This window comes from Panulirus ornatus, chromosome 17 (assembly GCF_036320965.1).
Source record: "Panulirus ornatus isolate Po-2019 chromosome 17, ASM3632096v1, whole genome shotgun sequence".
Taxonomy (NCBI): domain Eukaryota; kingdom Metazoa; phylum Arthropoda; class Malacostraca; order Decapoda; family Palinuridae; genus Panulirus; species Panulirus ornatus.
This window is the reverse complement of record NC_092240.1, coordinates 25,490,316-25,507,869: the sequence shown is the minus strand read 5'-3', so window position 1 is coordinate 25,507,869 and position 17,554 is coordinate 25,490,316. Positions and strand designations below refer to the sequence as shown.

General features: G+C 41.0%; 1 protein-coding gene across 1 annotated transcript in view; it reads left to right on the top strand.

Moving 5' to 3' along the window:
• Positions 1-1,115: 1,115 nt before the first annotated feature.
• The window catches only part of LOC139754646 (uncharacterized), a 333,848-nt gene continuing 317,409 nt past the window's right edge, over positions 1,116-17,554 (top strand). The window contains exon 1 of the mRNA XM_071672166.1: positions 1,116-1,288. Within this exon, the coding sequence (XP_071528267.1) occupies positions 1,242-1,288 (47 nt within the window). The 5' untranslated portion in view covers positions 1,116-1,241. The remainder of the gene's footprint in view (positions 1,289-17,554) is intronic.

The window sequence follows — 17,554 nt, the reverse complement described above, 5'->3', positions numbered from 1 at the left end:
CAAGTGGGGATTTCCCTCAAAGGCTCAGTCCTCTGTTCCTAAAGCTACCTCGCTACCGCGGGAAATGGCGAATAGTATGAAAAAAAAAAAAAAAATATATATATATATATATATATATATATATATATATATATATATATATATATATATATATATATATATATATATATATATATATATATATGTGTGTGTGTGTGTGCGAGTAAACATGCAGTAAGAGTGATAACGAGTAAAAAAATATACTCGTAATGACATAAGGTTTCTTCATTTCTTGATAGAAATACATCTTACATCGATAGTCTTCCCAGATAAGCAATCTCTCCTCGTACATTCTACCTCCTTAAAATGAATTCATGACAGTGGAGAACAAAATCGAGGGGAAACAATTCAAATTTGTGAGCACGTTGAATTCTTAGTTCACTATTTTCTTTTTTGATATTCATTTAGTTTGCATATACACGCAATTGAAGTAAAATCCCTAGGTAAATGAAATTTTTAAGTGAGCTATAGTGATGTAGCTGTATAATTCAGATTACGAAAATGAAAGCTTTAAGTAACTCTGAAATAAGGTTTGAGTATATTCGGTGAAAAAGACAAAACAGGCATTATATACTCCCAAGTAGACTTCATGTAAACAGGTCTTTAAGTAGATTTTTGCCCGCCGTTATTAGAAAAGCTTAACTATACGTCATTATGGAATTGATACATTAGGCATATCAGCTATATTCTTTATATTTGTACACAAAATGTTATTCAAGTGCAATTTGCTATTTGAGGCATTGTCGCTAATGGTATAGTTTATCATAAAACCATAAAAGAAAACGTATCAGAAACTATTGAGAGAAGAGAACGAAGAAATTGGCGGTAAAAGGAGTTGTTAGTTACTGAATAAGTTTATTGTAATATTCAAGAAACGGTAAATTATTTTACGTTATTGAAAAAAGAAGAATGTATTCTAATGAAATACCATACACATTTGTAATAAAAATTACCAATATTTCCCCTCTGAAAATCTTTTAAATGAATAGAAAATTGAACACGTAACAACTGACGTGTCAACAAGTTGAGCTAGTCTGCAGATCAGTTTTTCCCAGAAGTTTGTGTGTTGTGTCCGTACGTGATGGTGTAGTCCTGTGTCTCCTTGAAATGTGCGCTGTTACTCCTCTACCATGATCTCAGCTGTGAACTGGAAAGATACAGGGTGAATAACTGTTAGAGAGATAGAGAGAGAAGGAGCGGTAATGGCGAATATAAAAGTGGCGGTGCGTGTGCGGCCGATAAGTCAAAAGTAAGTTAGTAATGTTGATTTAAATGTCAACATTTCAGGTGCCCGTAATTGAGTGACACGAGGCGCTGTGTATTGTTTTCAGTTGTACTTAATAAGATAATTGTGTGTCGGTGTAAGTTTTATGTCTGATTATGTTAGAAAGCTCAAACATTTAAGCATCGCCTGATAGGGTTCATTATGATGATTTACATCATGCTTTTTGTAAAGAACTTTACCAATTCTGTAACTACATTAAAGCTTTGACATGATGGGCTTAACGAGCGAGATACGTTAACATGGAATGATTAGGAATCTATGTATTTTTAAACAAAAACTGATGAGAAGTAGCCACTTGTTCAACAGTTTCATTATGTATGAAATGACAAAATGAATTAGGAGATTGAAATTAAACCTTTTGCATCATCGTAATCGCTGAACAACTGGAGTACTCGCAGAGAAATTTTAGTCATATTAACCACAAGTTTTATCATTTTGTCAACTACGTAAACAGAATTACATATTAAAAGGAAGAAGATTAATGAAACTAAGGATTTTGGTGGACACTATCGCCTGACATAAAACAGAGATTGAAATGTTTTAATATCCGTCTGGAAACAGACCACATATCAGTTGCCGGTAATATTCAGTACTTGAATTAATTGTAGGATATAACGGCTTTTAGTAGATGACCATTAAGCAAAAAGTTTTTTTTTTTTCATTTATCAGAGTAGCCAAGAGAACTGTATATATCTCATCATCTCGTTAATGGCTTGTTCACGGCAAGCGGTTTGGATAGTAGCATGTTCTGTACCTTTATATAATATCGTCTTGTAAGATAGGAACCCAAGTTGCATATAGTCTGATTTGCTTTGTTTATAGTAAATCAAACTGATAAATGTTTGCAAAAATCAGCCGTTATCCGCGATTTGTAGGAGCTTAAGGCTTTTTGAAATGTTGATTTAGCGAGTCGTTGTGTTGTGTGCGACCGTTCCTCTGTGCTTGTTTGACTGTATCACGCAGGAACTATTAATTCGGCAACTGGTTCATCACTACTGTCGGCAAGAGCAATAATTTTGTTGGAGTTGTATATTTACTGTATCCGTTTCTTGTGGGTTGTAAGATAACCGTGGTTGTAGAAAGTTCGTACAACGATCAAATCTCGTTTTACTCTCGTCCCTTAATCAGTTCGCACAATTTATTTTCCCAGATCCAAAACAATGTTTCGGTTTTATTTTCATCGCAAGTTGAAAACAAAAAAATAGGAGTAAACAAGTTCCTGTCCGTTATCCGGTTCAAGAAAATTAATCATTTTTTCATTGTTGAATTGTCACATAATCCCACGACTCATAAGAAGCAGTTACATTTCTCGTGAGCATATTATTATTATTATTATTATTATTATTATTATTATTATTATTGTTGTTGTTGTTGACCCATTTTTAGGAGGAATATATTAGATTTTTCCCAGACGAATTTTTACACTGGTGAATTATTGTTTGACCCACTCAAACCCGAAAGAAAATAGTAGATATGTTTATACTTTGAAAATCTGTTTTTCATTACCAGTGTACAAGATTATCAAGATGTAGATCTTCCTCCCGACACTGTGCAGATAGGAATTTTCACTTTTCACTGTGCTTATCTTATTTCGGTAGATTTATAACGGCCCAGGCGGCGACAAGAGCCTCACTGAGTTAAGTGAAAAAAAGAAAAAAAAAATCACCGGAAAAGTTTTATTTTTTTCGCAGAAAAAAATACGTCAAACAGATGCTTCTGTTTGCATTCCAGTGTATATGATGTAGAACAGAAGTAAGAATATTTATGGTATCTTGCTCACTTTGCAGAAAATAGATTAGATTATTGACAATTGAGAAAACTGAGGCCCTCCTTCCTCCAAAAGAGAGAGAGAGAAAAAAAGACGGTATTTGGCAAATGCTTTTTAGTTTGAGATAAACTGTAATCATTTATGCATTACACTGGTAATTGTGTTACTGGTTGTTATTGCAGAAGCCGGGTCTAAGGGACGCGCTAGGCGTGGGGTTGAAGGCGGTTTGGTATTTTTTTCTTCCATATATCGGGACTACATCAGTTACTGAGGGAAAGAAAAAATATTAACGCGATCTTTACAGACGAAGAGGCATGTTTACAATTAACAAATTGTTTCGTGCGTTACAGTGCATATTGGCTTGCATTTCAGGTACACGATTGCATGCAAGCACATGAACAACTAAAGAAAAAAAGAATGGTGTTATGAAAATGTTTAGATTTGTTTTCACGTATCAGGCCGGTGAGCGATTCAGGCCAACACTTTTTCGCTAAATCACGTGTTCTCATGTTTGCGTTTTGCACGTGGGGATTGTGCTCTAGCTTGGGTTCACCCGTCCTCTGATGCCTGTTTTCTTTTATTCTATTAATATATTTGCGTGTTGTGCTTGTATTCTGACGACGCAACATTGCACCCCTCTTCTTTCAGATGTCCCCCGTCTCTTGCTCGGGGCGTCGACTGCTCTTACTGACCAAACACAAGCTTTAGACGAAGTGTCGTGTTGCGCTAGATGGAAGATTGTTAGGTTTCTCAAATAGTTTTTTTTTTTTTTTTTTTCATCTAAAACCCTTTATACAACATCCCCATTATCCCTAATGGTTAATTATCTCCACTTCCCAATAATAGATGATGATATTAATGATTTGTGTGTTACTTATATTTTGATATTTATATATAATGGTCTAACAAACTTCCGTAAATCATATCATTTACGAAGCAGTGTTGCCAGTAGCTTTTTCCTTTGCAGATAATGATTTGGTCGTTGCTCCTAATCACTGTCTACCTATCTTCATCTGGTTGTTGCTCACAATCGCAGTCTACCTATCTTGATCTGGTTGTTGGTCCCAACCACTGTCTACCTGTCTTCAACTGGTTGTTGCTCCCAATCACTGTATACCTATCGTACCCCCACGTTGCATCATTACTGAGTGTGTGGCTGTCGGCAACTCCCTGCTGCGCGCCGTTGAGGTGTTTCTGTCCACGACAATCATAAGTCTTTGATTTGATTTGTGCCGGTAACCCCAGCAAAAATTATTGTGCGCCCCATGCCCTTCCTGTGAGCGGTATCGCAGAAGGATTAGAGGGGTCAGACCGCAGTGGGTTGATATTACATGTTACAATTCGTATTTCATTACATAGTTTTATTTGAGAAGTTTTACCGACTAGTTACAAAAAGTAGATACAAACTTAGAATTTCAGGTATCTTGTTATTAACAGTAAGGTGTTGTGACATTCGTTGTAGGGTTTGTTTAGATATAATCCTAAATGGCTCTATTTTTTCACATTCTAAGACATAGTGTAAGACAGTGTTCTAGTTTGTGTCCAAATCTTTGACCACAAACTATAGGCTAGAGCGCCATTAGTACTTATAGCCTAGCCCTAGTGTGGCAGTTACACCATCATGTAAACTGCTGATCCCATTTCTCCACATACGTTTTTTTTTACTGTGATGGAAAATGTTTCTAATTGTCCTTATCTGAACTCGACTTCTTGCTTCAAAGAGGTCAATTAGTTCCTTTCTAATTACAGTTTTGAGGCTTTTAATTGACAACCCAATGTTGTTTTCAACATTACTAATTGCAAGTTTGGCCAAAGCATTAGTTTGTCAAGCTCACGGAGGCTAATATGAGAGGGAATCCATAACAATTTGATTTGAATCCCTTGAGCAATGATGTCTGAGTATTTGTGTCTGGCTTCAGAGACCAGCATGTTACATTTCGATCTCAGAGGGTTAAGGACAAGTAGTGAAGATAAAGAATCACAGATAATTAAACTGTCTGTGGCAGTGATTTCTACGTAGACTGCTGAAGAGCGATAAGTGTAGCGAACAATTCAGTTTATAGAGTAGATGCTCGGTTGTTTATTCTAACATTTTTCTCTCATCTATTACCACTGGTCTGGATCACAGTGGCAGCACTGCCTGGCCTCCCAGTGGCAGAGTCGGGAGGATCGTCAGTATAGATGCACCGGGCTGGGTTATCATCAGTCTGGTGTTTCTGTATATGTTCAAGAACACTGGTTCTAGCTCAGTGTTGATTATATTAGATAACGACTCGACCCCCCTTTTAAAAAGTCTAGGTTTTTTTTTCATTACCTCAAAAACAACCGTTATTTCGTTTCCGTGTTTCCATAAAGAACTTAGTCGTTAGCTTCATTCAGACTTCGACATTAAGAGGAAAAAGTTGATTGTTAACTAGGATAGTTTCAGGATGTAGTCTAGTTTCAAATGTTACGTTATGAAATTCTCCCTCCCACCGCCTCCATGGAAAAAAATCATGAATGCTCTAAGTGTACTTTAATTGGATACCACCTTGAATTGTGACACAGTTTATGTTTACAGTGTACGTGGTGAAATTTTATGAATTTGAAGTATTGAGTACTGAAGCAGTTATGACACGGCTTATAAATGAAAATCATGTATGAAAGATTGCGTTTATAAATGGTGTAAGTCCTGTGTTGATGAAATGCGTCGTATCATGAGTGATATTCATGTGACAATATTATATAAGTACCATGAATACACAGTCATGAAAAAAAAAATTGGGAAGGGAATTAATTATATTTTTGATATATTCCATTACCCTTGATTACGACGTTACGACCCTCGAACATGATGGTACGACCCTTGATCACGACGTTCAGAGGTTGTACCGTCGTGCTGAATAGGTCGTACCGCTGTGTTCATAGGTTGTACCGTCGTGCTGAAGAGGTCGTACCGCTGTGTTCATAGGTTTTACCGCCGTGCTTAAAGGTCGTACCGCTGTGTTCATAGGTTGTACCGTCGTGATGAAGAGGTCGTACCGCTATGTTCAAGGGTTGTACCGTCGTGCTTAAAGGTCTTACTGCTGTGTTCATTGATTGTACAGTTGTGCTCAAGGGGTTGTACCGTTGTGTCCATAGGTTTTACCGCCGTGCTTAAAGGTCGTACCGTTGTGTCCATAGGTTGTACCGTCGTGCTTAAGAGGTCATACCTCTGTGTTCATAGGTTGTACCATCGTGCTCAAGAGGTCGTACCGCTATGTTCAAGGGTTGTACCGTCGTGCTTAATTAAAGGTCTTACTGCTGTGTTCATTGGTTGTACAGTTGTGCTCAAGGGGTTGTACCGCTGTGTTTATAGGTTGTACCGTCGTGCTTAAAGGTCGTACCAGTGTTTATAGGTTTTACCGTCATACTCAAGGGGTCGCACCACTGTGTTCATGGGTTGTACCGTGGTGCTCAAGAGGTCGTACCGCTGTGTTCAAGGGTTGTAACATCGTGCTCCAAGGGTCGTACCACTGTGTCCATGAGTTCTGTCTCCGTGCTGAAGAGGTCGTACTGCTGTTTTCAAGGATTGCATCACTGTGTTTATTGTTTGTACCGTCGTGCTCAAGGATCGTTCCACTGTGTTTCAAGAGTTGTACCTTCGTGCTCAGGGGGTCGTACCATTGTGTTCAAGAGTTGTACCTTCGTACTCAGGGGGTCGTACCACTGTGTTCAAGAGTTGTACCGTCGTGTTCAAGGCTAAACAAACGGGGTCCTACATTTATAGATAGACTTTCCTGCAGTATTTCAGCTAGGAGCCCTGGGCTCTGGGTAGAGGTCTATACACTGGTGAGGAAAAAGGTGAGAACAATGGAAGTAAGGGGAGTGGGGGAGGAATGGGATGTATTTAGGGAATCAGTGATGGATTGCGCAAAAGATGCTTGTGGCATGAGAAGAGTGGGAGGTGGGTTGATTAGAAAGGGTAGTGAGTGGTGGGATGAAGAAGTAAGAGTATTAGTGAAAGAGAAGAGAGAGGCATTTGGACGATTTTTGCAGGGAAAAAATGAAATTGAGTGGGAGATGTATAAAAGAAAGAGACAGGAGGTCAAGAGAAAGGTGCAAGAGGTGAAAAAAAGGGCAAATGAGAGTTGGGGTGAGAGAGTATCATTAGATTTTAGGGAGAATAAAAAGATGTTCTGGAAGGAGGTAAATAAAGTGCGTAAGACAAGGGAGCAAATGGGAACTTCAGTGAAGGGCGCAAATGGGGAGGTGAGAAGGAGATGGAGTAAGTATTTTGAAGGTTTGTTGAATGTGTTTGATGATAGAGTGGCAGATATAGGGTGTTTTGGTCGAGGTGGTGTGCAAAGTGAGAGGGTTAGGGAAAATGATTTGGTAAACAGAGAAGAGGTAGTGAAAGCTTTGCGGAAGATGAAAGCCGGCAAGGCAGCAGATTTGGATGGTATTGCAGTGGAATTTATTAAAAAAGGGGGTGACTGTATTGTTGACTGGTTGGTAAGGTTATTTAATGTATGTATGACTCATGGTGAGGTGCCTGAGGATTGGCGGAATGCGTGCATAGTGCCATTGTACAAAGGCAAAGGGGATAAGAGTAAGGGCTCAAATTACAGAGGTATAAGTTTGTTGAGTATTCCTGGCAAATTATATGGGAGGGTATTGATTGAGAGGGTGAAGGCATGTACAGAGCATCAGATTGGGGAAGAGCAGTGTGGTTTCAGAAGTGGTAGAGGATGTGTGGATCAGGTGTTTGCTTTGAAGAATGTATGTGAGAAATACTTAGAAAAGCAAATGGATTTGTATGTAGCATTTATGGATCTGGAGAAGGCATATGATAGAGTTGATAGAGATGCTCTGTGGAAGGTATTAAGAATATATGGTGTGGGAGGAAAGTTGTTAGAAGCAGTGAAAAGTTTTTATCGAGGATGTAAGGCATGTGTACGTGTAGGAAGAGAGGAAAGTGATTGGTTCTCAGTGAATGTAGGTTTGCGGCAGGGGTGTGTGATGTCTCCATGGTTGTTTAATTTGTTTATGGATGGGGTGGTTAGGGAGGTAAATGCAAGAGTTTTGGAAAGAGGGGCAAGTATGAAGTCTGTTGGGGATGAGAGAGCTTGGGAAGTGAGTCAGTTGTTGTTCGCTGATGATACAGCGCTGGTGGCTGATTCATGTGAGAAACTGCAAAAGCTGGTGACTGAGTTTGGTAAAGTGTGTGGAAGAAGAAAGTTAAGAGTAAATGTGAATAAGAGCAAGGTTATTAGGTACAGTAGGGTTGAGGGTCAAGTCAATTGGGAGGTGAGTTTGAATGGAGAAAAACTGGAGGAAGTGAAGTGTTTTAGATATCTGGGAGTGGATCTGGCAGCGGATGGAACCATGGAAGCGGAAGTGGATCATAGGGTGGGGGAGGGGGCGAAAATTCTGGGGGCCTTGAAGAATGTGTGGAAGTCGAGAACATTATCTCGGAAAGCAAAAATGGGTATGTTTGAAGGAATAGTGGTTCCAACAATGTTGTATGGTTGCGAGGCGTGGGCTATGGATAGAGTTGTGCGCAGGAGGATGGATGTGCTGGAAATGAGATGTTTGAGGACAATGTGTGGTGTGAGGTCGTTTAATCGAGTGAGTAACGTAAGGGTAAGAGAGATGTGTGGAAATAAAAAGAGCGTGGTTGAGAGAGCAGAAGAGGGTGTTTTGGAGTGGTTTGGGCACATGGAGAGAATGAGTGAGGAAAGATTGACCAAGAGGATATATGTGTCGGAGGTGGAGGGAACGAGGATAAGAGGGAGACCAAATTGGAGGTGGAAAGGTGGAGTGAAAAAGATTTTGTGTGATCGGGGCCTGAACATGCAGGAGGGTGAAAGGCGTGCAAGGAATAGAGTGAATTGGAGCGATGTGGTATACCGGGGTTGACGTGCTGTCAGTGGATTGAATCAAAGCATGTGAAGCGTCTGGGGTAAACCATGGAAAGCTGTGTAGGTATGTATATTTGCGTGTGTGGACGTATGTATATACATGTGTATGGGGGGGGGGGCCATTTCTTTCGTCTGTTTCCTTGCGCTACCTCGCAAACGCGGGAGACAGCGACAAAGTATAATAATAATAATAATAATAATAATAATAATAATAATAATATATATATATATATATATATATATATATATATATATATATATATATATATATATATATATATATATATATATATATGTATATTTATTTATTCATTTATTTTACTTTGTCGCTGTCTCCCGCTTTAGCGAGGTAGCGCATGGAAACAGACGAAAGAATGGCCCAACCCACCCACATACACAAGTATATACATACATGTCCACACACGCATATATACATACCTATACATCTCAACGTATACATATATATATATATATACACACACAGACGTATACATACATACACATGTACATAATTCATACTGTCTGCCCTTATTCATTCTCGTCGCCACCCCGCCGCACATGAAATGACTACCCCCTCCCCCCACATGTGCGCGAGGTAGCGCTAGGAAAAGACAACAAAGGCCCCATTCGTTCACACTCAGTCTCTAGCTGTCATGTAATAATGCACCGAAACCACAGCTCCCTTTCCATATCCAGGCCCCACAAAACTTTCCATGGTTTACTCCAGACGCTTTACATACCCTGGTTCAATCCATTAACAGCACGTCAACCCCGGTATACCACATCGTTCCAATTCACTCTATTCCTTGCACGCCTTTTAGCCTCCTGCATGTTCAGGCCCCGATCACTCAGAATCTTTTTCACCCCATCTTTCCACCTCTAATTTGGTCTCCCACTTCTCGTTCCCTCCACCTCTGACACATATATCCTCTTTGTCAATCTTTCCTCACTCATTCTCTCCATGTGACCAAACCATTTCAAAACACCCTCTTCTGCTCTCTCAACCACACTCTTTTTATTACCACACATCTGTGTGTGTGTGTGTGTGTATGTGTGTGTGTGTGTGTATGTGTGTGTGTGTGTGTGTGTGTGTGTATTGAAGACCCACATCTCTCCATGGGCTGCTGGAACTTGTCACCTTCATGGGATGTATTTCCTAAACACTGAGATTACTGTATTGTTATGAATACTAAAGATAACCCATTCGCGAGTCGTAGTAAGTCAGGAATGATGACAACGAGAGAGAGAGAGAGAGAGAGAGAGAGAGAGAGAGAGAGAGAGAGAGAGAGAGAGAGACAGAGAGAGAGAGATTTAAATACTGGAAATTAGATGTAACAAGCAAGTGCTTTCCAAGGGTTGTTATTCTCCTGATGTGTCACCACCGGTAAATGATGAACTGATTATTCTTTCATTTATTAGCAGTTTCCTTCATTATCTTTTCACTGGGATACATTACGGACAAACCCTTTTCATGAATGCGTAAGAAGTCTGTTATTCATTCTCGAGGGTTCCCGTGCTTGCTGACATGCGAACGTTTCATGAGGGTTCCTGTGCTTGCTGACATCTGAACGTTTCCGAGGGTTCCCGTGCTTGCTGACATGCGAACGTTTCCGAGGTCCCGTGCTTGCTGACATGTGAACGTTTCCGAGGTCCCGTGCTTGCTGACATCTGAACGTTTCCGAGGTCCCGTGCTTGCTGACATCTGAACGTTTCCGAGGGTTCCCGTGCCTGCTGACATGTGAACGTTTCCGAGGGTTCCCGTGCTTGCTGACATCTGAATGTTCCTGAGGGTTCCCTTGCTTGCTGACATCTGAACGTTTCCGAGGTCCCGTGCTTGCTGATATGTGAACGTTTCCGAGGTCCCGTGCTTGCTGATATGTGAACGTTTCCGAGGTCCCGTGCTTGCTGATATGAGAACGTTTCCGAGGGTTCCCGTGTTTGCTGATATGTGAACGTTTCCGAGGGTTCCCGTGCTTGCTGACACCTGAACGTTCACGGGAGTTTCCGTGCTTTTGCTGATAGTTGACATTTAGTTGCAGTTCCTCTCGTGAACATATTATGTAAAAGTGATCGTATAACTTATTTTTCTCTATAAGAGTCTTTCTCATTTTTTAAAGTTGTGAGACGTATGTGTGTACATGGCTGGAGAGGAAGATGTTTAAAATGCTTCCAGGGCTCATGATAACCCATGGAAGAGTCATACAGATCCTTCCCATGAAGAAGAGACGTTAGACAACTCGAAAGATTCAGTAAGATTACAAAGGGCTGATGACGAAGGGTAGTGAATGGTGGGATGAAGAAATAAGGTTGTTAGTGAAAGAGAAGAGAGAGTGAGTTTGGACGATACTTGCAGGGAAGTAGTGCAAATTACTGGGAGATTTAAAAAAAAAAAAAAAGCGGCAGGAAGTCAAGAGAAAGGTGCAAGAGGTGAAAAGAGGGCAAATGAGAGTTGGGGTGATAGAGTATCATTAAATTCTAGAGATAATGAATAGATTTGGAAGGAGGTAAATAACGTGCGTAAGACAAGAGACCAAATGGGAACATCGGTGAAGGGGGCAAGTGGGGAGGTAATAACAAGTAGTGATGAAGTGAGAAGATGGAATGAATATTTTGAAGGTTTGTTGAATGTGTTTGATGATACAGTGGCAGATATAGGATGTTTTAGTCGGGGTGGTGTGCGAAGTGAGAGGGTCAGGGAGAATGGTTTGGTAAACAGAGAAGAGGTAGTGAAAGCTTTGCAGAAGATGAAATCCGGCAAGGCGGCGTGTTGGATGGTATTACAGAGGAATTTATTAAAAAAAAGGTAACTGTGTTGTTGATTGGTTGGTAAGGGTATTCAGTGTATGTATGGATCACGTTAAAGTGCCTGAGGATTGGCGGAATGCATGCATGGTGCCATTGTACAAAGGCAAAGGGGATAAAGGTGAATGTTCAAATTACAGAGGTATACGTTTTGTTAAGTATTCCTGGGAAATTATATGGGAGGTTATTGACTGAGATCGGTAAATACATGTACAGAGCATCAGACTGGGGAAGAGCAGTGTGGTTTCTGAAGTGGTAGAGGATGTGTGGATCAGGTGTTTGCTTTGAAGAATGTATGTGAGACATACTTAGAAAAACAGATGGGTTTGTATGTAGCATTTATGGATCTGGAGAAGGCATATGATAGGGGTGATAGAGATGCTTTGTGGGAGGTTTTAAGGGTATATGGCGTGGGAGGTAAGTTTCTAGAAGCAGTGAAAAGTTTTTACCAGGGATGTAAGGCATGTGTAAGAGTAGAAAGAGAGGAGAAGTGATTGGTTCCTAGTGAATGTCGGTTTGCGGCAGGGGTGCGTGATGTCTCCACGGTTGTTTAATTTGTTTATGGTTGAGGTTGTTAGGGAGGTGAATGCAAGAATTTTGGAGAAAGGGGCGAGTGTGCAGTCTGTTGTGGATGAGAGGGTCTGGAAAGTGAGTCAGTTGTTGTTCGCTGATGATACAGCTCTAGTGGCTGATTTGGGTGAGAAACTGCAGAGGTCGGTGACTAAGTTTGGATAAAGTGTGTGAAAAGAGAAAGTTGAGAGTAAATGTGAATGAGAGCAAGGTTATTAGGCTCAGTAGGGTTGAGAGGCAAGTTAATTGGGATATAAGTTTGAATGTAGAAAAATTTGGGTAAGTGAAGTGTTTTAGATATCTGGGACTGGACTTAGCACCGGATGGAACCATGGAAGCGGAAGTGAGTCACAGGGTGGGGGAGGGGGCGAAGGTTCTGGAAGCGATGAAGAATGTGTCTAAGGAGAGAATTTTATCTCGGAGAGCAAAAATTGGTATTTTTGAAGGAATAGTAGTTCCAACAATGTTACATGGTTGCGAGGCATGGGCTATAAATAGGGTTGTACGGAGGAGGGTGGATGTGTTGGAAATGAAATGTTTGAGGACAATGTCTGGTTTTAAGTAGTTTGATCGAGTAAGTAATGAGAGGGTAAGAGAGACGTGTGGTAATAGAATGAGTGTGGTTGAGAGAGCAGAAGAGGGTGTGTTTAAATAGTTTGGACATATGGAAATAATGAGTGAGGAAAGATTGACAAAGAGGATATATGTGTCAGAGGTAGAGGGAACAAGGAGAAGTGGGAGACCAAATTGAGATGGAAGGATGGAGTGAAAAAGATTTTGAGTGAACGGGGCCTGAACATACAGGAGGGTGAAAGGCGTGCAGGGGATAGAGTGAATTGAAATGATGTGGTATAACACGGTCGACGTGCTTTCAATGGATTGAACCAGGGCATGGGAAGCGTCTGGGGTAAACCATGGAAAGGTGTGTGGGGCCTGGATGTAGAAAGGGAGCTGTGTTTCGATGCACTACACATGACAGCTAGACTGAGTGTGAACGAGTGTGGCCTTTGTTGTCTTTTCCTGGGGCTACCTCGCTGAAAATTGAAGGGGTGGGGGGGGGGGACTAGTTCCTGTGTGGCGGGGTAGCGACGAGAATAGATGAATGCAAGCAATTGTGAATATATACATGTGTATGTATGCATTTATCTGTATTTATATGTATGTATATGTTGATATGCATATGTTTGTATATATTCGTGTATGGGTGTTTACGTATGTATGTGTAAATGAGTGGATGAGCCATTCTTCGTGTGCTTTCTGGCGCTACGTTGCTGACGCGGGAAACAGTGATTAATTATGATAGATGAATTATATATATTTTTTTTTTTATTTTTTATTTTTTTATACTTTGTCGCTGTCTCCCGCGTTTGCGAGGTAGCGTAAGGATATATATATATATATATATATATATATATATATATATATATATATATATATATATATATATATATTATTTTTTTTATTTTACTTTGTCGCTTTCTCCCGCGTTAGCGAGGTAGCGCAAGGAAACAGGCGAAAGTATGGCCCAACCCACCCACATACACATGTATGTACATACACGTCCACACCCGCACATATACATACCTATATATTTGAACGTATACATACATATACATATATACACATGTTCATAATTCATACTTGCTACCTTTATTTATTCTCGTCGCTACCCCGCCACACATTAAATGACAAGCTCCCTCCCGCTGCAAGAGCGCAAGGTAGCGCTAGGAAAAGACAACAAGGGCCACATTCGTTCACACTTAGTCTCTAACTGTCATGTATAATGCACCGAAACCACAGCTCCCTTTCCACATCCAGGCACCACAAAATATTTCCATGGTTTACCCCGGACGCTTCACGTGACCTGGTTCAATCCATTGACAGCACGTCGATCTAGGTATACCACATCGTTCCAATTCACTCTATTCCTTGCACGTTTTTCACCCTCCTGCATGTTCAGGCCCCGATCACTCAAAATCTTTTTCACTCCATCCTTCCACCTCCAATTTGGTCTCCCACTTCTCGTTCCCTCCACCTCTGACACATATCCTCTTTGTCAATCTTTCCTCACTCAGTCTCTCCATGTGACCAAGCCATTTCAAAACAACCTCTTCTGCTCTCTCAAACACACTCTTTTTATTACCACACACCTCTCTTGCCCTTTCATTACTTAATCAAACCACCTCACACCACATATTGTCCTCAAACATCTCATTTCCAAGACATCGACCCTCCTACGCATAACTCTATCTATAACCCACGCCTCGCAACCATATAGTATTGTTGGAACCACTATTCCTTCAAACATACCCATTTTTACTTTCCGAGACAATGTTCACGCCTTCCACACATTTTTCAACGCTCCCGGAACTTTTGCCCCCTTCCCCACCTTGTGACTCACTTCCGCTTCCATGGTTCCATCCGCTGCCAAATCCACTCCCAGTTATCTAAAACACTTCATCTCCTCCAGTTTCTCTCCATTCAAACATATCTCCCAATTGACTTGTCCCTCAACACTACTGTACCTAATAAACTTGCTCTTATTCACATTTACTCTCGGCTTTCTTCTTTCACACTCTTTAACAAACTCAGTCACCAGCTTCTGCAGTTTCTTACCCGAATCAGCCACCAGCGCTGTATTATCAGCGAACAGCAACTGACTCGCTTCCCAAGCTCTCATCCACAACAGACTGCATACTTGCCCCCTTCCCCACCTTGTGACTCACTTCCGCTTCCATGGTTCCATCCGCTGCCAAATCCACTCCCAGTTATCTAAAACACTTCATCTCCTCCAGTTTCTCTCCATTCAAACATATCTCCCAATTGACTTGTCCCTCAGCACTACTGTACCTAATAAACTTGGTCTTATTCACACTTACTCTCGGCTTTCTTCTTTCACACACTTTAACAAACTCAGTCACCAGCTTCTGCAGTTTCTTACCCGAATCAGCCACCAGCGCTGTATTATCAGCGAACAGCAACTGACTCGCTTCCCAAGCTCTCATCCACAACAGACTGCATACTTGCCCCTCTCTCCAAAACTCTTGCATTCACCTCTCTAACAACCCCATCCATAAACAAATTAAACAACCATGGAGACATCACGCACTCCTGCCGCAAACCGACATTCACTAAGAACCAATCACTTTCCTCTCTTCCTACTCGTACACAAGCCTTACATCCTCGATAAAAACTTTTCACTGCTTCTAGCAACTTGCCTCCCACACCATATATTCTTAATACCTTCCACAGAGCATCTCTATCAACTCTATCATATGCCTTCTCCAGACCCATAAATACTACATACAAATCCATTTGTTTTTCTAAGTAGTTCTCACATACACTCTTCAAAGCAAACACCAGAGCCACACATCCTCTACCACTTCTAAAACCACACTGCTCTTCCCCAATCATGCTCTGTACATGCCTTGACCGTCTCAATCAATACCCTCCCATATAATTTCCCAGGAATACTCAACATTTGAACACTCACCTTTATCCCCTTTGCCTTTGTACAATGGCACTATGCATGCATTTCGCCGGTCATCAGGCACCTCACCATGAGCCATACATACATTAGATATCCTTACCAACCAGTCAACAACACAGTCACCCCCTTTTTTAATAAGTTCTACTGCAATACCATCCCAACCAGCCGCCTTACTGGCTTTCATCTTCCGCAAAGCTTTCACTACGTCTTCTCTGTTTACCAAATCATTCTCCCTAACCCTCTCACTTCGCACACCACCTAGACCAAAACACCCTATATCTGCCACTCTATCATGTAACACATTCAACAAACTTTCAAAATACTCACTCTATCTCCTTCTCATATCACCACCACTACCTCCCCATTACCCCCCTTCACCGATGTTCCCATTTGTTCTCTTGTCTTACGCACTTTATTTACCTCCTCCCAAAACATCTTTTTATTCTCCCTAAAATTTAATAATACTCTCTCACCCCAACTCTCATTTGCCCTCTTTTTCACCTCTTGCACTTTTCTCTTGACCTCCTGCCTCTTTCTTTTATACATATCCCACTCATTTGCACTATTTCCATGCAAAAATCGTCCAAATGCCTTTGTCTTCTCTTTCATTAATAATCTTACTTCACCCACCACTCTCTACTCTTTCTAATCTGTCCACCTCCCATGCTTCTCATGCCGCAAGCATCTTTTGCGCATGCCATCACTACTTCCCTAAATACATCCCATTTCATCCCCACTCCCCTTACATCTTTTGCTCTCACCTTTTTCCATTCTGCACTCAGTCTCTCTTGGTACTTCTTCACACAAGTCTCCTTCCCAAGCTCTCTTACTCTCACCACTCTCTTCACCGCAACATTCTCTCTTCTTTTCTGAAATCCTCAACAAATCTTCACCGCCTCCATAAGATAATGATCTGACATCCCTCCAGTTGCCCCTCTCAGCAAATTAACATCCAAAAGTCTCTCTTTCACACGGTTATGAATTAACACGTAATTCAATAACGCTCTCTGGCCATCTCTCGTACTTACATACGTATACTTATGTATATCTCTCTTTTTAAACCAGGTACTCCCAATCACCAGTCCTTTTTCAGCACACAAGTCTACAAGCTCTTTACCATTTCCATTTACAACACTGAACACCTGATGTACACCAATTATTCCCTCAACTGCCACATTACTCACCTCTGCATTTAACTCACCCATCACTATAACTCGGTCTCGTGCATCAAAACTACTAACACACTCTCTCAGCTACTTCTAAAAAACTTGCCTCTTATGATCTTTCTTCTCATGCCCAGAGTGGCAGATATTGGGTGTTTTGGTTGAGGTGGTGTGCGAAGTGAGACGGTTAGGAAGAATGATTTGGTAAACACAAGAAGTAGTAAAAGCTTTGCGGAAGATGAAAGCCGGCAAGGCAGCTGTTTTGGATGGTATTGCAGTGGCATTTATTAAAAAAAAAGAGGGGGGGGGTGACTGTGTTGTTGACAGGTTGGTAAGGATATTTAATGTATGTATGACTCATGGTGAGGTACTTGAGAATTAGCGGAATGTATGCATAGTGCTATTGTCCAAAGGTAAAGGGGATAAAAGTGAGTGCTCGAATTACAGAGGTATAAGTTTGTTGAGTATTCCTGGGAAATTGTATTGAGAGGGTATTGATCGAGAAGGTGACAGCATGTGCAGAACATCAGATTGGGGAAGAGCAGTGTGGTTTCA